Raw genomic sequence first — 19,563 nt, forward strand, 5'->3', positions numbered from 1 at the left:
ATATTGCCAACTCATCTTAAATTACTCAAGTGTTGTTATTTCTGAATCTGAATGCCAGATCAGATAATAGTACTTTTTTTTTATTTTTATTTTTTTATTTTTCAGAATTGAATGGCAAAACTTGAGTCATTACTAATGGGTTAGCAGGATCAGGTTTAAATACTGATCCAGATAGATGCTTACTGGTAATAATCAGAAGAGAAATCCTGAAGAAACCATATGTAGGACACACACTTCCATATAATTCTGTGAGGCAAGTTAGCTTGTAATGTACTGCCAGGTGATTGTTCTAAGTTGGCTTATGAGTTCTTTAAGTCCGTAGGCTTCATCCTTATTGGGTTGCTTGAGTTCCAAGTTTTGTCCTAAACCGTATGATTATTTTTAAAGAAAACCACATCATGGTGACATGATGTGCTACTGAATGACTGCAAAGTCTAGCTATCAACATTACATTTAAGAGGTTACTTTTGTGTAAAGTAGCTAATTAGTAATTATTTTAAAGTTTAAACAGTCAGTCATTAGTTGTTCTCCAGTATGTACATACGATTCAGTAACTGATTAGCTAAAAGTCAATAACACAAATCATCTGTTTGCCACCTTTCTACAGTAGTTCATGGTAGTAAGTAACTGCAGAGTTAATTTTGTGCTGCTCCTGCATTGTTTCATATTAATTATGGAACAGTTTTATAAAGTCTTGCCAGCAAATTCACCAGATGCACTGCTGTCAGAGCAAAAAAACAATTCTCATGGTCTAATTTTTCCATGATGACATAGACTTTTGTCTATTTGTTTGCCCCTAGGCTTGAGGCATCAATACACTGCAAACAGTCTGCATTTTATTATATTAGAACATATATATTTTTTATTTTGTCAAATATTTTTTGTCACATTTTTTGTCACTTCTATGACAATCATGGATGTAGTTTGTTGAAGCTGTAACTGAATTGTCCATGCAATGGCTGCATATGACTTCTGCACCAATGTTTGCTTCATGTTTTTAAACATGCCATCATCTGTCATGAAGCTCATTGTCCTCTGACGATTTGCCTTTAGCACCTTCTCATAAACATGCAAATGCGCACACAAACTGGGATCAGACTTTACAGCACAGCTATCTCTAGGAACTAGGAAGCGAGATACACATAGAAAGTGTGTATTTCATTACTCCGTTACATTGTGAGCATGAAGGGATGTGCCTGTGTTTTGTCTCTGGTGAGTGTTGTTTAATGATCTTTTTCTTATATTTTTGTTTTATGCATGTTGTGATGAAGACACCATCATCTGTGTATGTCTGTCTGTAAAAGTTTTAAGTCCAGAAAATAGATCTTTCAAAATTGTTTATTTTAATTCAAATTAAACATTTTAATTTAAGAATTCAGAATTAACATAGTATTCTGTGTTCCATCTTTACCTATAGGAGTTGTATGCAACCTGATTCAAGTGAAAAGTTATACATTTTCTGTTTACTTGAATTTTTTTTAATTATTATTATTTGAAATCATATATAAAATGATGAAAGCTTCATCTATGTTTTAACAGGTGATATTCACAATCCATGGAAAGATCATACCGCAGTATTTAGAAGCCATTCAACAGGGACAGTTCAGGGGACAGCCATTCAAAAGGAACAGCAGCCCGCTTTGGCAGGTATATGAATGACCCTATTAAATATTATAAAACTGTTTTCTGATTTTATTAAAAAGTATTTAGTAGTTCCAAAAAGTTTTTGGATGTTTATTTGAAGTGAAATTTATTGCAAAAACAAGTGGCATCTGCAAATAAATTACATTTTTACAATTACATTTTTGCAATTTTTTGTGGATTCAAGGTATATTGGATTTTAAAAATGCAGCTTAAGAGTACAAATACTTTTTGGAAGCATTGTACTGTAGTTCAAAATCTTTTAAAATATTTACATATTTTGGTTATTCAATTTAAATTTGTCATTCAGAATAGCACAACTCCAGAGACCCATAATGTCTTGATGAGGGTCATTCCCAGGCCATACAATGGCATGATCAGAAGAAAGAGGGATTGGTTGATTCCCCCTGTCAGCATTTCAGAAAATGACATCGGCCCATTCCCAAAGCAAGTGGTGAAGGTGTGTCTCTCTTCTATGTGTCCTTTTTACTTTCTATCCTATTTTTAATTTGCATATCATTGTCTTCTTTGCTCTGTCTTTATTTTAATATTTTAATTTTTATTTATCATAAAAGAAGAGTTCTTTGCTTCTATGTTTTGCTCTACAGATGAAGTCCACCGCTGCTGATTCCATGAAAATGATTTATAAAATAACAGGTGCTGGAGCCGACCAGCCTCCCGAGGGCCTTTTCAAAGTGGATAAATATTCAGGCATGTTGTGGGTCACCAAATACCTGGACAGAGAGGAAGCTGAAGAATACATTGTGAGTGACCTGCAGTGATCGAAGGATCTCAAACATAACAAAGTTAGTGTGTTACTTTATAGAAGGAGTTTATGTTGATAAATGCTGTATGTTATGTGTCCGTGCACTTGAGCAGCTCACAACTCATGCCTCAACAGAGGATCAAGACTACACTGAAACCCCTGTTCAACTCACCATAAAAGTTCTTGACCAAAATGACAACAAACCCATCTGTACCCAAAATCCTTTTATGGGAGAGGTCCTAGAAAGGGCCAAACAAAGTAGGATGTGGAGATCCTTCTATCCGTCTCAGAAATATCTCTCAATAACTAAACATTTGTTTCTTAGAAGATAAAATAACACAAAATACTATGTTTTATACAGATGTGCCTCTCATTCAAGTGACAGCAGAGGACCTGGATGACCCCAAAACCTTAAACGCCATTGTGCGTTACAAACTGGTGAGTCAGGATCCCAACGTTGGTGCATTCCGCATTGACCCAACCAATGGAGTCATCAGTCTGGCCTCTATGGGCATTTTGGACAGAGAGGTATTAAAACTTAAGTGATTTTGCACATGTAGAGACCGGTTGTTATGAAAACTAAAGCTATTGTAAAACATTTTTGTTGTGGAAGCTTGTTGTGTAGCGCCGACCTGTGTTCGAGTCCAAGCTTGTGGTCCTTTCCTGGTCTTGCCTCCACTTTGCTTCCTGTCAGTTCCCTATGCTCAGTAAAGACAAAATTCCAAAAAAAAATCTTTAAATAATATAGAAATATTAGATGAACTTAAACTTGAAGGTGCAATATGTAATATTGATAGCTAGTGGTTGAAATGGGTTCTGCAATCCAAATTCAAAATATTGGAGAGGGTTGTTTCTCCCCAACCTCAGACTCGACGCTCACGCTGGTTGCCAGATTGAGGACATGCAACAGGAACAAGCGCAATTATTAATAAATCCTTACACTGTAAGTTGATGAGTTGAATTATCCGCGTTTTAATGGATGCTTTTTAGATTGGGTAGAATCTGCGATCTCTCATCTAGTTTGCTTGCTAGCTACAATACGCTGTGTTTTCCGCCAAATGGCAACCCGTGGTGTCGAAATATTATTGGGTAAATCGGCAGTAGGTGGGATCACACAAAACAAAAACAGACATTGCGACACAGAACGCTCATTTCAAAGTAAAATAACTGGCTGTAACATTGTTTTTCGGAGAAACACGTATGTGAACTTAGTATGTTTCCTAAATCTCTGCAAACATATTATGGTATTTTTGTGCTTCAGTCAAAAATGTTTTTACATACAGCACCTTTAAACTCATTCTGTTTCAGTTAGTTGCCCATTTTCTTTCTTTCTTTAAGTTTAAGTACTAAAATACTAAAACTGAAATAAAAATGTATTAAAGCTAAATAGAAACAACCAAACACTAATTAAAAATTCTTTAAAAAAACATACAAATATGCAAATAAAAGCTAATTCAAATATTATATAATAGTAGTAAATAAATAATACTAAAATAACACTGGACCAAAAGGGTCTCTCTCCCTATGAATTATGGGTGGGTGGTTTCTGCGGATTACCATACTCTGGCTTTACTGACATCACAGTCAGTGCTTTTTTAAATGGAATTTGTATCGAGGCAGGAAACAGAATTCAGAATTGCAATTTGAAGTAGAATTGAAATGATCTGAAATTCTGTAATTAACTTATGTAAGTAATTATGTAAGTAACTTGAAAAGGAAAGATCATCAATACAAACTTTGAATGATGGCTTGACAATGCCTTGTTTGGAAGTTTTAGCAAGTTTAAAATCTAATTTGCATTCCACCTCATGAAATGAAAGAGAGACAAATCTTAAATTCAGAATTTTGCCCAGGTTTGTGTCAGGTGCTTCTAGCAATGCAAATGACTGTGCTTTTGGGCGGGTAAAGTCACAATTTATGACTAGTGCACCCAAATTTAAAAGCACCATGATGATCACAAGAATTTGTAATGTTCAGTGTCACTTCAGAAATCATTCTAATATGCTTATTTGGTGCTCAAGAAACATTGCTTATTATTATCAATGTTGAAAACGGGAGCTGCTTCATATTTTTGTGGAAACTGATATTTGTTTGTTGTCATGATTTTGATTAATAGCAAGTTCAAGAGAGCCGAATTCCCTTTTGATAAAATGTGTTCATGTCCATCCCTGTGGTAACAGAATCATACAGTGTATACGCTGGATGTAGAGGCGGCAGATATGGATGGTCGCGGTCTTTCTTCCACCTGTATGGTCACCATCATAATCACTGATAGCAATGATAACGCACCTAAGTTCAGCAAAAGAACGGTGAGTTCATTGATTGTTTTTGCTTAATTTTCCAAACATCTGACATTGAGTACTTATGAAACAGTCTGTTTGTGTGTGTTTTGGCAGTATGCGAGCACAGTACAAGAAAATAAGGCTGAGGAAATTGTTGCAAGGTTGGTCGTCACAGATAGAGACGAGCCTTTAACTGCAAACTCAGTGGCAAAGTTCACCATCATCCAGGGCAACGAGGAAGGGTTCTTCAACATCAGCACCGGCCCCAGCAGGATGGAGGGAATTATCACAACATCAAAAGTGAATATACAAACAAAACATGCAACACACTACCGTTCAAATGTTTAAGAATCAGTAAAGAAATTAATATAGCAAGGTGCATTCATTTGCTGAAAAGTGACAGTAAATGTATAATGTTTCAAAAGATTTCTGTTTCAAATAAATGCTGTTCTTTTGAACTTTATACACTACCGTTCAAAAGTTTAGGGTCAGCAAGAATTTATTTTATTTTATTTTTTAGAAAGAAATTAATACTTTTATTCATCAAATAATCCTGAAAAACACAAAAAAATATTCAGCAAGCAGCACAACTGTTTTCAACATTGATAATAAAAAATGTTTCTTCAGCAGCAAATTAGTAGTCTGGCTATCACCAGACCAAGCTCAATCTTTTAAGATTGAACATTGGACTAGGGAGTCTGTTATGTATTTTCTACTGCACATGAGGCGTGATCAACAAGCATAGTTCAAATGACTCTGTACGCAATTGGATAGTCCTTCAACCAATCAGACCAACGATCTGGGTGACGTACTTTGCAGAGCTCTGCGAAAACTACGCGAAAAAACCCCATGAAAGTTAGTGGTATTTACACTCACTCGAGCGATTTGTTTGTTAAAAAGAAGCCATTGAGCATCGTCGAGAGGTTAAAAGGAATTGGACAGAGCCGTAACGGCTCTGGAATTGGATTGGATTAAACCCGCCAATAGCGCGCCAGGTGGATAAGCCAGTTTGTGATTGGTTCCTGCAAATTTGTAAAGGAAGCAGCAGAGATAAATGTACAGGTTTCCAGCCTGAGCTGCAGGGCGAAATCAAATCACTGGCAGATCAGGCTGGGTTTACCCAGTCTAGCAATTTAGCCTATTAGATTGATTTCTGAAAGATCATGTGACACTGAAGACAGGAGTAATGACTGTTACAATATTTCAGTTGTTTCTGTAGTTTTGATCAAATCAATGCATTCAATGTCTTAAAAAGATATACTAAAAAAAAAATTAAATATCACTAACCCCAAACTTTTTTAGTATTTTATTGTCTTCACAATAGCAATGATGTGACTATTTCGTTCCACCAGCATGTGTGCTGTTACAAGCTGCTTCTTTGTTTGTTTTTAACTTGGGTCAGTGATGGGGATTATTCAATTGTCCGTATCTTTTTAGGCTCTGGACTTCGAGCAGGCCAACATTTTCTCTCTGCTGGTAGTGGTAACGAACGAGGTTCCTTTTGCTATTCCTTTGCCCACCTCCACCTCCACCGTTACCATCACTGTGGAGGATGTAAACGAGCCACCTATCTTTGAGCCTGCAGAGAAACGGATCATAGTTTATGAGAATCTTACGGTGGGCAGCACCATCCAAAAATACATCGCTAAAGACCCAGACACTGCTAGAGAGCAGAAAATAAGGTTTTACATGCATACATACACAAAACAGTACAATTATATGGCGTGTCATATCATGAAACCCCATTTTTGTGTGTTTATCTAGCGTATTTATCATGTGACCAACCTTGACCAAAGTTGTAATAATGTCTGTTGTTTTTTCAACGTTGAAACATTGTTTAATGCTAAATGGTTAACAGAATACTTATAAACCAACTTTGAACAATTTTGATATCAACATTGATCCGATTTGCAAAATTCAACCTTGATACATGACGTTGATTCAGTAAACATTGAAATGCCTGCTGGGTATGTTCTTTTATTTTAATCTGAATTTTTTCTTTGTACTTTAAAAACCAACTACCGGTAAAACGTTTTTTAATCACAAAAGGCCTTTACAATAATGTACAGTGGTGGTACCATTTAACAGTTATCCAATGGTACTCTAATACTGTGGTACTTTGATGTATATGGTATTAAATTATTAACATATTCATGTATTTACAGAAATTATTTATTATTTATCATCATTTCTACTATTCTACTATGTTGCAATATATCGCGATAACCACAATCTATAAAATGAAAAGTACACAGCGTTAAAGTCTCACATGTAATTTGTTTCATTCATACTCGACGCTGGAGAAGAATAAAGAGAATAAAGAAATGTTTTGACAGATGAAACGTGAAGAGAATTAACACACGATTATCTGTGTTCTTCAAACAATCCCATTTCGAACAGCTCAACACCACACGTTGGTGACGCCTGCTGGTCAAAACGGAAAAAAAAAAAAAAGAAAAAAAAACAGCTTTTAAAACCCATTGCAAAAGTTTTATTGAAAGTATTTATTAATTAAATGCAATTAACAAATGATCAAAATAATACTAATAAATAGGAAGTGTCTGTATAACATGTTGTTTTATCAATTTGCAGGACTTGTCTAAACAGGCCAATAAGAGACTATTAACTACTACTACTTTTCCTTTTAATTACACAAATGCCTCATTAAAAATGTCTGCAAATTTAAAAAAACGATACGAGATCAGGTAAAAACCATAACAATGGTGATCATCAGTGATTCATGGGTTCGCTGTGATCGGCCCCCAACAGCAAACCATTGAAATTTCAAAACGTTGCGAAATTATTTATTTATGATATAGCATTATTTAAAAAAAAAAGATTTCTATAGATATCGAGATGTATTGTTAATCATTATCGTGAAGTATTTTGGCTACGATAATCATGTAGTGAAAAATCTGATATCGTGACAGCCCTAACTCCAAGGTACTACTATAGTACACATTCAAACAATACCATTTTATGTGCGCCACTGTGTGTGTCGTGCTCAATGTTTTGTTTTTGTTTTGATGTCAGATATGAGTTGCTGCCTGATTTTGCAAACTGGCTGGAGATCACAGAGGACACTGGACTCATCAGAGTCAGGAGCTCATTGGACAGAGAATACAGGAGGGCCTTAACAGATGATGATCAGTACACAGTCTTCGTACTTGCATATGACAATGGTAATTTAATTAAATATCTAGATAATTAAATACTTGGAATAGTTCACCCAAAAATGAAATTTGTCATCTACTCACTCCTCTGTTGCTCGAAACACATCTGATGTTGGACTTAGAAGACTTGGAATATATTATTAGACTTTCATAATATAATATTTTGTGTTGAATACTCAAACATTTTTTGTCCTTTTAGGAGCTTTACAGCTGTAGTCATTAGCCCCTTTCACACAGTAATCCCTGTAAATTACTGTTAAATTACCAGAACAACTTTTCCAGTAAATACACAAATATGTTGTTCACATAAGCGATGGAGTTCTGTCTTTTTAACTGTAAGAGACCATTCGGTAAACTCTGCAATGTCAATCGCCGAAAATGACCTTTAAACCTTTTTTCTTCCTTCACCCACTTGGATGGGGAGAAGCGCTTTAGTTTCACACTGTCCAATTTGACTACCTTTTTTTTTTTTTTTTTTTTTTTTTTTTTTTTTTTTGAGTGACTGGCATTAAGTGGATGATCACACAGAATGTGGTTTTGCTCCCTTGTGTTATGTTGCGGGTCAATTTGACCCGTTTAGATTTTCTAGTTGTTGGAAAAACTGGTTAACCTATGTTTTTTTTCTTGATATTTTGTGACACTTTCTCATTTATCATCATGAACATGCATGCAAAGTTTCAACATGCTGGCGTTTTTTGACATATATATACAAACAAAATTACTGTTACTTTCGTGATGTTCGCGGGTCAATTTGACCCGCATATTTTACCGCTCTTAAGGCTGTATGGACCCAAAATAATAACATTTCTTGGTTATATTTTATTTTATTTTTTTACTACCTTATGAAGCTAAAAAAATGAGGTTTTCCACACTTATTTCAATACAGAAAAATATTTTGTCAGCCAAAGATGGTAAAAATTACCTATCATTTATTTTTTCAAGCTACCTGAAATAATATTAAACCTTTTTTTTTTCTTGATATTTTGTGACTTTTTCACATTTATCATCATGAACATGCATGCAAAGTTTCAACATGCTGGTGTTTTTTTTTTTTTTTGACATATACAAACAAAATTACTATTACATTTGTGATGTTCGCAGGTCAATTTGACCCCCATAGGCTATTCAAAAGCAACTGTACAGACACAAAATAAAAACATTTATTTTATGTATGTCAGGGCATCAACTCCAGTTCTAAAGTGTAAGTGCATCTAAAAGTGCTCTAACCCAAACCAAACACACTTGAAAAAGCTAAATCATGGTGTTCAGAATTAATTGCAAATTACAAATGAAAATCTTTGACAGACACAGATAGTAAAATAAGCTCTCATTTATATATTCAAGATATCTGAAATATCTTGAGACTTCGACATAGACAGCAGGAAAAATGAGCTCAGATTAATTGATTAATTGTTCAGTTATGATGTTCTAAGCAAAAAAAAAAAAAAGTTAAAAAAAATGTATTATGCAAAACAAGTCAGCATACTGTTTATTTTCAAATTTTGTCAAAACAAAACCGTTTTAAAAAATGGTTAAAATGTTGATATTAAAAGTTTACAGTTTGTACCTGAATCTTTGTTGTTTTTCATAGTGTGATTTTTGAGGAATTGTATTGAATCCAATTAGGGTCAATTTGACCCCAACCATACGGGGAGTGCACAGAATTCCAACATAACACAAGAAAACGAAACGCATAATATAGTAGCCTATTGCAGTTATTATAGTACTTAAACATTTATATTGAAAAATGGATAAAAGCAGCGGAAATTACTGTAAACAGCTTGCACAGAGCTTTATGATTGGCCCGAAGCAGACTTATTATGTCAGCATGTTTTTGATCTTGTACAGTATGTGCTCATACCGGTAATCCAGTTCTTTGTTCACACACGGCATCATACTGGTAATTTACTGGTAATGTTACATCTTCTCATACCAGGAAATTGCCAGAACCGATTTACCAGTATTTTTTTAAAAAGGTCCATGTTCACAAATGATCATTTAATGGTAAAGACCAGTAAAGACTGTGGAAAAGAGCAGAGTAGACTTTCTGCTGAACAGTCCTTGTTACAGATTACAGAATTTTACTCTTCTGGTGAGCTACTCTTTTTAAACTGCAAACTTTACTAATTATTCTGACCAAGGCAAGGCCTCAAGTCTTAAAAATGTTTGCATTGTATTTCTTTCTTTAGATGATGTGCCCGCCACAGGAACAGGCACATTAGTGATCAAGCTGTTGGATATTAATGACAACGCTCCAGTGCTGGATCAGTGCAGATTCTCAATATGTTCTAAAGAACCAACGCCCATTTGTTTGACCATCACAGATACAGATGGACCAGAAAACGGCGCACCATTCACCACAGAGCTACATAAAGAATATCAAAGAAACTGGACCATCAGCAGCAACTCCAGTAAGACTAGTTCAGCTAACATTAAGTTTTGTTAATCTATTATAAATAAATTGTATATCACACTCTTCTCTGTGGTATTCTCAGGCTGTGCGGTGTGGTTGAGACCACTCAGACGTTTGGCTCTTGGCGAACACAGTCTGTTGTTGCGTTTGAAGGACTCTAAGATGTTATTTCAGGACAGTTCTATCATAGTGGAAGTGTGTGACTGTAAAGGTGTTGACGGGACCTGCTCCAGCGGTGTATATGCTGCTAACATCTCCACCCTCTCCATCTATGTTTTAGCAACTATCTTATGCTTTCTTGGTAAGCAAACAACCCATAAATATGGGTTTACAAACATTTAATTCAAACATTTAATTCCTACATATATATATGCTCACCAAGGTTACATTTATTTAATCAAGCATATGGTAAAAACATTAATATTGTGAAATATAATACTGTTTTGTACTTTAATATATTTTAAATGTAATTTATTCCTGTGATGTAAAGCTGAATTTTCATCATCATTACTCCAGTCTTCAGTGTCACATGATCCTTCAGAAATCATTCTAATATGCTGATTTGCTGCTCAAGAAACATTTATAATTATTATAATGATGCTGGCCTTTGCAATCTCTACTAATAACAGTGCTGAGAACATGTAAAAATATATATTTTTCTTATTTTCTTTAGTGCTGCTTCTGCTGTTGTTTCTTTACCTGAGGAGAAAGTGTGGGAGAAAGTTGGAACAGTTTAGCCAGAAACAAGAAGACGGGGACAATATCCTTTGTTACAATGAGGAAGGAGGCGGCGAACAGGACCAGGTGCACATGGTCTTCCTCATATCATGTTCATTGAATCCACTGAAGCGTTTTACTGTTGTTAAGCCTTACTGTACTCCGTGTTTGTTGTGTATGTACATGTGTGTGTTACAGGACTATGATATGATGCTGTTGTGCTGGAGTCCAGAGATTTTCTCTACAGATATTGCCCCGCCGGCCTTACATACGGTCTTCTATCGCCAACATCCAGAGGAAAATGAAGATATCGGACACTTCATTTATGAAGTATGTATAGAGTGTTTGTGTGCATGAGAGTCTCCATGATTTCTGCAAGTTCAACATACTTGTTGGCCTTGGAACTATGGAAAAGAAAAAATCCAGGAACACGTCCACAACAGAATTAGGGCTGGGCGATATGTAAAAAAATATTTAATCGATAATCGACTTGATATAGCATTATTTTATGATAGCATTTAAAAAAAAAAATAAAGTCCGATTATATCGTCTAACCAAGCTCCGCCCCCAACATGCCCCTCCGCAGACATCACTACTGACATGCACCGTTAACACAGGTCATGTTGAGTTTGGCTGCACTTTATCTAATGATAGCCTGCGATTTAGTTATTTTAATTTAATGATTGAAACATTAAAGGTTTTACTTTGGTTAGTTTGAGCTTAAACAAGCATAAAACATTAGCTTTGCTTGTGTTAGTCCTGCTAATAATTTCCACACTGTTCTTATCGCATCGGTGTTTGAAACGAATTTCGTTTCGCGAGGAGAAATATTAAAAACAACTGAACAGAATGGAACACAATTTGGTGATTGTAAGAATGTTGAATGCATGTTGATCTTATAGCAAGGTGGCTTGCCTATTTATTTTTCATAAGGTCCGATGTTTGTCTTTTTTTTTTTTTCTTTTTTTTTTTGGCGGTATCGCCTGATTTAATGATAAGTTTAATTTCCTAATAATGTGTAGCGCTGTTTTTAAACTTATATTCAAACTATAATATATTTGTTATTTGTCTAAAATTAGGAATTAAAAACGAATTGTTTCGTTCTGTATGAGCAAAAACGTTTTTTGTTTGAGTTCCAAGGTCACCTTAAGCCGCTTACAAAATAAAAGATACTGCTTTATTTATTTAGAAACATAAGTCATTAAAAATTATAATTGTTTTGTTTATTTATATTTTTAATCTAAAGCAAAGTATAACGCTCCCAATATAGCCTACTGTAACGGAGCTGCCAACATTGTAAACTCCGAACGCGTGCATGAGATAGCCTATTCAAAGCAGCGCAATTTCTTCATCCGTTTGCAATATAACGAAATTTTAATTTTAATTGCAATGGTCATGTTTGTGCTTTTTGATTAGGCCTATTTATTATGTACAATATTCAGAAACGGTAAAGTTACTTTTACCGTTTGTTTTTCTTATTAAAGGGGTGATGAACTGAGAAATCAAATTTTCCTTGAGCTTTTGACATATAAGAGGTCTTCATACTATAAGAATATCCTGTAAGTTTCAGAACTGAAAACTTCCTTGTTAGTCCAATAAAAGCTTTTAATGACACCAGGCACAGCGAACCCCGCCTCCGCAGAAGAAGATCAACGGCTACTTCAACACTGCCTGTTTAGCCCCGCCCACTGATTCACGCATTACATGAAACTCATTATAATATGCAAAACTGTTATCCAATCATAGCAGTGGGCGTTGACTTCCAAGTCTTCAATGCGGCACGCCCATAAAAACCGAGCGTTTCAGGAGCTAGGCTCAAAACCAGGGTAGAAAATAGCCTATTACTTATTCATTTCGATGTTTTTGAATGTAAAAACCAAGCGAACGTCATAAGTTGACCTCAGGCAACAATATAAAAAATTTTAAAAAACCAGTTCATGACCCCTTTAACTTTTATTAGCCTGCAAACCAAATTAAATAGGCCTAGGCTAGGCTACTTGATTATATTATTTTTTTTAAATTGGATAGGCTATCTCTGCTATTCTGAATTAGCAGGATAGTAAAAAAAATTCGTCTGCTGAACAAAATTGTATAAAAACGAATAGCATACAAAAAAAAAATCATATAAAGATCAAGAAATCCAGAAAAAATGTTTAACAAAATTACAAAAGTAAGGATAAATGATGTTTGACAGCGAACGCATCTCAAGGTCGCGCATACACAGACTCATGTTGCAGTTGGAGCAGTCGGCACCGAACAACAGGCAAATAAAATATTCCGCTAATTAAAGTTACAAAAGTTCAGTGAGTGATTTTCTTTTTCTTTTGTTCTTTGATCAACATTAATGGTAGCAGCGAGTATAGGCTGTCAGTGCACTGATTCAATAGACATAGGCCTGCTGTTTTTCTTTCTCAACCGTTTAAGACAAAACCGACTGTTTACAGGGATATTTGAATGTACATAATGGAATGTTGTGTAGTCTCTACCAGCTGTTTGTTGTAGTCCTTAAAAAGCAATTTCTTTAAAAGAAAATATCTCCCTTTGCTTTGAACTTTGCAGATGTTGTTTATGCTCAGACAGCAACATTACACACTAACTAAAGTTAGAAAAGTGAAATCCTAATCAACCACCCCTTTAAATGCATGTGTAATATATTGGATTCTGTTTCTGTAGAATCTGTGCACAGCGGATGATGACCACTATGTGGCGCCGTATGACTCCATGCTGGTGTTTACTCATGAGGGTGAGGGGTCTGAAGCTGGATCTCTCAGCTCTCTGCAGTCGTCCATCAGAGATGAAGATCAGGACTTCCAGCATCTGCAGGATTGGGGACCTCAGTTCAGGAGACTGGCTGATATGTATGCTGTAGGAGAAGATGAGTGACACGTCCTCAATATTTATGTAGCCTATGTGTGTATAGGAGAGTGTAATGTGAAATCTGTAACCAAATATGCTGTAATGTGTTAATACATTCTGACAGAAAAATGTTACCTTTAGCTTGTCACTGGGGGAAGAGGTAGTGATGTTACATATGACACTGAAGCTTCAAAGCACATATCGAATATGCAGCGCAATTTCTCATCAATCTCTGTGCTGCAGCACGTATTGTTTTCAGAGAAACACATGGTCAAACAAAAATGAAGCCTCTCTTTCTTTCCAGTCACGTGAATGCTTTACTTTGCGTTTCAGAATGTTTGAATACAGACCAATACTCTAAGGGTTTATGGAAGTTCAAGTTTGTTATTCATTTTTTTTACCCTGTATTATATTATCATATATTCTGCCATATAAACAGTATAAAAACCATAAAATAATTAGAGCACCATTACTTGCCTCATACAACTCTGTTGGTCATATTATTATTATTACATTGAATTTATTGCCAAATTTTAATTTGTGAATTATACTGTCAGAAAACTGAACATTTAGCATTGTCAGGCTTTTATTTGTGCTTAATGGATGAAACAACGGAGCATTTTTCTATGTCCTCATTCAACCCGCCACATACCTTATCTACCCCAAAAGTACTTTTAAGGTACCCTTAATATACTAATATGCACCATTTAGGGATAGATTAGGCAGAAAAGGTGTAACTTTGAGGGTTCTTCCACAGTGTTAGATCGTGCCAAAATGTTAGATTGGATGGATCTCCATGTCATATATATCAGATATAATAGATTCGACCCCGGACGCCGAATCCCTGCCAGAAGATATCAGTCTTCTATCAGCCTAAGAGTTTGACTGACAAAGCCAGGGAGGAGCAGACGCTGGAGATGAAGTTGTTTATTGAACAATCTTAGTTGCGTATGTTTCAAGACTTCGTCTGGCCAGTAAAATTCCAGAAAGTGTTGTTATACCAAGGGTAAAACAACGGAAAAAATTAGGCTACTGCTTCACCTCATCGTCCTGTGACGTTAAAAACCTTGAAATGGAGGAATGGAATGAAGACAAACATCCCTTTTTGACACAATCATAACATTTAATCAACAATAGAAAATTGATAAGTAATATAAAAATTACACACAGGTTGCTATTGATTTCTTTAGAATTCTTAGGATGTAGTTGTTTTATCAGAAAAATGTTTGCAGACATTTTATATTTGCGTTATGCAACTGAAGCTGACTAAAAACTGACTAAATGTACATAAGACAAGCACCTGCTCTTTATTTATTTATTTTTTTGCTAATGAGTTTTACGTTTTAATTTGACTTTTGTTTAATACAATGGTTTATCTCATTACTACTTTGTTGTATTTGCCAGTGCTTTTTTGCTATTATATAAAATAAAAATATAGAATGTTTAACTATCCATAAACACTGATTTAGCAACTTTTATTATTTATGTTATTTTAACGTGTGCATTTTTGTTGTTGCTTTAATTCTAAAAATGTACCCTTTATAAAGCTTACTTTCAGTCAAGTCATCTTCATTTATATAGCACTTTTAACAATATAGATTGTTTCAAAGCAGCTTTACAGTGATAATAGGAAATTAACGTAACAGAGACTGTTTTGGCTTTACTAGAAGCAACAAGATTCATAATAACCAATATGAAACTATGACACTAAAGCAACCTTTGACCAGATTCTGCCTAATCGCAGATCAGGACTCTCCCTATTGGGCGGGCTTTAAGAACCTTGAGAAAGAACTTTGACCCTGCATTTGACGAAGACGGATCTTCTTGAAGTGGTTCTGTATACTTCATTGTTTGTTGATTTGTTTTGGTTTTTGGACTGTGTTTCATGCCTGGGATTCCGGAGGTAAGTTATGCATTATTTTATTTGGGAGGACTTGTATGTCAATAACAGTCAGATATAGACTTTATATTTTTTCAGTTGTCAGACATGACTGTAAATCCTATGTTCTACTGCTCTAGAATTATATGTTGACCAATCGAATAATTACACAACAAAAATTCTAAATCAGTTTTGGAATTTCACCATGGCCAAACCATTTGCTGCCATTGTTTCTCATCATGTCACTTGTTTTGTCCCAGATGACTCAGAATATGTTCCAGGAGGGACTTCATCAGGTGTTTCTTAAGGAACGCCCTTTGCCCAGCGTAGTTTCAGCTGCCGACCCCACAACTGGACAGCTGGTGGAGGATAGACTGGTCCGTTGGTTTGGGACAGTGGTCAACACCCGCATCCTTCTCTCTGGGGTAACAAAAATCTAGTTTAACTGTCATAGACACCCAATAAAACTGATTACATGAAACATGTATGCTCATCTTTGAATGTTAATATAGTATAAGACTATCCAAAAAAAAGCATATTACCATGCCACATTTCTGCAATATATAGTATGTGTACAGTGAATAGTACGCTTTTTCTGTATTACATAGAATCCTTGGATGACAAATGACAAAATAGTGGTATACAACCAAAGTACACACATGCACCCCTTCCAATTTTTGAAGGTCAACTTCACCTTTAATTTTCCATTAATTCACCATTAATTTTATAAACACTTTCAATTTTACATGATAGCTGTATCAACAATGATATTTATCGTTTATCTTTTTCTTGACTCATTATTTGATTGGACTGACAAAAAGATTTAAAAAAAATAACCATTAACACCACTCACTTAATTAAACATGCAAAATGTGGCATACTAATATTTGAAAGATTTATTGTTGCATATCATTACTGCTTCACATGCTATTTTTGATCAATTTTAGACAGTATATACTGTGATTTCTTTTTTTTCTCTCTCTCTCTCTGTTCTTCTCTCTCAGGTTGTTCAGATTGTCAGTGCTGTCTTCTGTATTCTCTCCACCTTCTCGTATACTTGTTTGACTTTCAGCTGTTCTGCATCTTTGACAGCTCCAGTATGGTGTGGTCTGTTCGTAAGTGCTCAAACTAACATTTCTGGTTCCCAAATTTGACAATCAGAAAATCAGAACAAAGCAATTATCACATGCTAGAGTAGAGTTACTAATTAAGTGTTTTTTAATTATCTGTTTATTCATATTCATGTTTATGTCTTAGTATGTAGCCACCGGGTCACTTGCAATTGACGTCCAGAGGAAACCCAAAAAATTCAAAGTAAGTTAGTTTTATGTGTTATTTTTTGAATGACCTTAATGAGTTTCCACCTTAACCAGATACAGTGACCCAAAGCATATAAGCATACTTCATTAGTCAAGACACAATACTGTTTGCCTACAACTATATCTTTCATGCTTTGTCATTTTTAACTCAACAAACGTCTTTGTATAAAATGCTTGAAAAGTGTGTTTGTGCTCTTTTTTTATTGTTTGATGTTTTGTTGTCTGATGAAACTCAGATATTTATTTCCAAATCAAATGTTTGTTGTATTGTTTGGGACAAATGTATGTGTATGTTCTTATACATTTACCAATTACATTTAACCATTTAGAAGACGCTTTTGTCCAAAGCGACTTACAAATGAGGAGAACAATAGAAGCAGTTAAACAAACAAAAGAGCAACAATATTGTAAGTGTTGTGACTAGTCCTAGTTATTCTAGCAAGGTTTTTGTTTTTTAAATGGAATAGAAATATAATAGAAAGTGTTAGTATTAATGGGTCAAGTGTTGGCGAAAAATGCGTCTTTAGCCGTTTCTCTTCATTCCACTAGCAGTGAACAGTCAAGGTAAAGGTCAGTGAAAGTGATTTTGTGCCACATTGGGATGGGACCACTAGGTGGCGTTCTCTTGCAGAACGCAAGCTTCTGGAATGAGTTTAGGGGTGCAGAGCCAGTGGTTGTCTTGTAGGCAAACATCAGTGCCTTGAATTTAATGCGAGCTGCAATTGGCAACCAGTGCAAGTTTATGAAGAGAGGTGTGACGTGCTCTCTCTTCGGCACGTTAAAGACCACTCTCGCTGCTGCATTCTGGATCAGTTGCAGAGGTTTGACAGTACATACTGGAAGGCCTGCCAAGAGAGCACTACAATAGTCCAGCCTAGATAGAACTAAAGCTTGGACCAGAAGTATGCTCCGTTAGGAAAGGCCTGATCTTCCCAATATTGTATAAGGCAAATCTGCAGGACCGGGCAGTTCTAACAATGTGGTCTGTACATTTTAGCTGATCAAGGTTCATGGCTGTCCTGGAAGGAGTTATGGTTGATGAGCCTAGCTGAATGGAGAAGTTGTGATGAAGTGTTGGGTTGGCCGAAACCACAAGCAGTTCTCTCTTGGCAATATGACGTATCATAGCATATGATATGTCATAGGTTAACATCGTAATATATCATATAGACTGCTTGTTTGAGTAATATGAGATATGTCCTGTGTTGTAGGTCATGACTCTGATGGGCATGAACATCTTCGGCTTGCTGTTTGCAGTTTGTTCTTTTTTCCCCTTCTTTATGAAATCCGCACAACTTGACAAAGCCACCCCTCAGCAGGTGTGAATACAGAGACACTGACACTCACTAATAAGCCATTGGCAAACCACTGGAAATGAGTTCATGTCTCTTCATCTCTCTCTCTCTCTCAGCGCATTGGTGTGCATGTGCTGAAGGGCAGTGGCGTAATGTCCATCCTCCAGTGTATGTTTGCAGCCATGTACAGCCTTTTTCTTATTTGGAGAGGTATGCAGGCCTACAGCACCTCCTACAGAAAGGACTACATCAGTGTAATGCAGGTACAGCCTTCACACCTTCAAACGCAACAATATGCTGTTATAAATGCAATATTAATGGTTATTTAATGATTAATGCAATATCTGACCCTGTGTGTCTTAGAACAAAGAAGAACATACAGATCCACTGCTGGAAAATGAACAGTTCAGCATTTGAACTGTCAGTGCGTGAAGTCAGGAAACTTATGCAAGCAAATTTATGGCTTCTTATATTTTGTCAAAAGAATAAAATAAATAAATAATGCATTTGCAACCCAGTTTACTATTACAAATAACAGTGATATTGCAAAAACCTGAATATATATATATATATACTGCATACTTCCAATTGTTCCATATAATTTGTTATATTTAATGTATACTTCATTACATATGCATGTAATTTGTGAGTATCACATGGAACTCGTCATTGATTTTGTATATTTATATATTTATGTGCTATTATATTAAATTGTGTCTTAATTAAGATGTGTTTGTTGTGCCATTGCTGAAAGTAATACTGCTCTATTCTGTGAAGACAACACAAGTTTACTTTTTTAATAGATGTTACAGGTCTTATGCACAATTCATTAGTGGGCATCATTCTAGAGAAAAGAGAAAATTGCATAATCAAAATGTGATAACTTTATCCACTTCTGAAATTACTTTTTTGCACATGTGGGGAAAAGATATACAGTGAGGAAAAGATATACAGTGAGGAAAATAAGTATTTGAACACCCTGCTATTTTGCAAGTTCTCCCACTTGGAAATCATGGAGGGGTCTGAAATTGTCATCGTAGGTGCATGTCCACTGTGAGAGACATAATCTAAAAAAAAAAAATCCAGAAATCACAATGTATGATTTTTTAACTATTTATTTGTATGATACAGCTGCAAATAAGTATTTGAACACCTGAGAAAATCAGTGTTAATATTTGGTACAGTAGCCTTTGTTTGCAATTACAGAGGTCAAACGTTTCCT

At 35.4% G+C, this 19,563-nt stretch overlaps 2 protein-coding genes across 2 annotated transcripts; both read left to right on the top strand.

The window, feature by feature from the left end:
- The first annotated feature begins 1,081 nt into the window (after positions 1-1,081).
- On the top strand, positions 1,082-15,303 carry LOC311089735 (B-cadherin). Its single transcript, XM_084124672.1, has 15 exons — positions 1,082-1,212; positions 1,540-1,647; positions 1,952-2,101; positions 2,250-2,405; positions 2,521-2,665; positions 2,769-2,935; positions 4,588-4,716; positions 4,804-4,989; positions 6,127-6,371; positions 7,723-7,871; positions 10,052-10,273; positions 10,358-10,576; positions 10,949-11,079; positions 11,191-11,322; positions 13,666-15,303. Exons 1-15 carry the CDS (start codon positions 1,183-1,185, stop codon positions 13,873-13,875), a joined length of 2,379 nt encoding a protein of 792 aa, XP_083980798.1. The 5' UTR covers positions 1,082-1,182; the 3' UTR covers positions 13,876-15,303.
- Positions 15,262-19,064, top strand: tmem253 (transmembrane protein 253). The gene is made up of 6 exons (XM_084124673.1): positions 15,262-16,152; positions 16,732-16,842; positions 16,985-17,041; positions 18,258-18,365; positions 18,458-18,604; positions 18,705-19,064. The coding sequence occupies exons 1-6, from the start codon at positions 15,967-15,969 to the stop codon at positions 18,756-18,758; spliced, it is 663 nt and encodes a 220-aa protein (XP_083980799.1). The 5' UTR covers positions 15,262-15,966; the 3' UTR covers positions 18,759-19,064.
- The last annotated feature ends 499 nt before the right edge of the window (positions 19,065-19,563 follow it).

This window comes from Abramis brama (genome assembly GCF_963993115.1).
Source record: "Abramis brama genome assembly, chromosome: 9".
NCBI lineage: Eukaryota > Metazoa > Chordata > Actinopteri > Cypriniformes > Leuciscidae > Abramis > Abramis brama.

Coding starts and splice junctions, on each gene's coding strand:
- LOC311089735 (XM_084124672.1), top strand. CDS start 1,183: ATGAAGGGATGTGCCTGTGTTTTGTCTCTG. Junction 7,872..10,051: donor CGTACTTGCATATGACAATG/GTAATTTAATTA, acceptor TTCTTTCTTTAG/ATGATGTGCCCGCCACAGGA. Junction 10,274..10,357: donor GACCATCAGCAGCAACTCCA/GTAAGACTAGTT, acceptor TGGTATTCTCAG/GCTGTGCGGTGTGGTTGAGA.
- tmem253 (XM_084124673.1), top strand. CDS start 15,967: ATGTCACTTGTTTTGTCCCAGATGACTCAGAATATGTTCCAGGAGGGA. Junction 16,153..16,731: donor CCCGCATCCTTCTCTCTGGG/GTAACAAAAATC, acceptor CTTCTCTCTCAG/GTTGTTCAGATTGTCAGTGC. Junction 16,843..16,984: donor CAGTATGGTGTGGTCTGTTC/GTAAGTGCTCAA, acceptor TTTATGTCTTAG/TATGTAGCCACCGGGTCACT.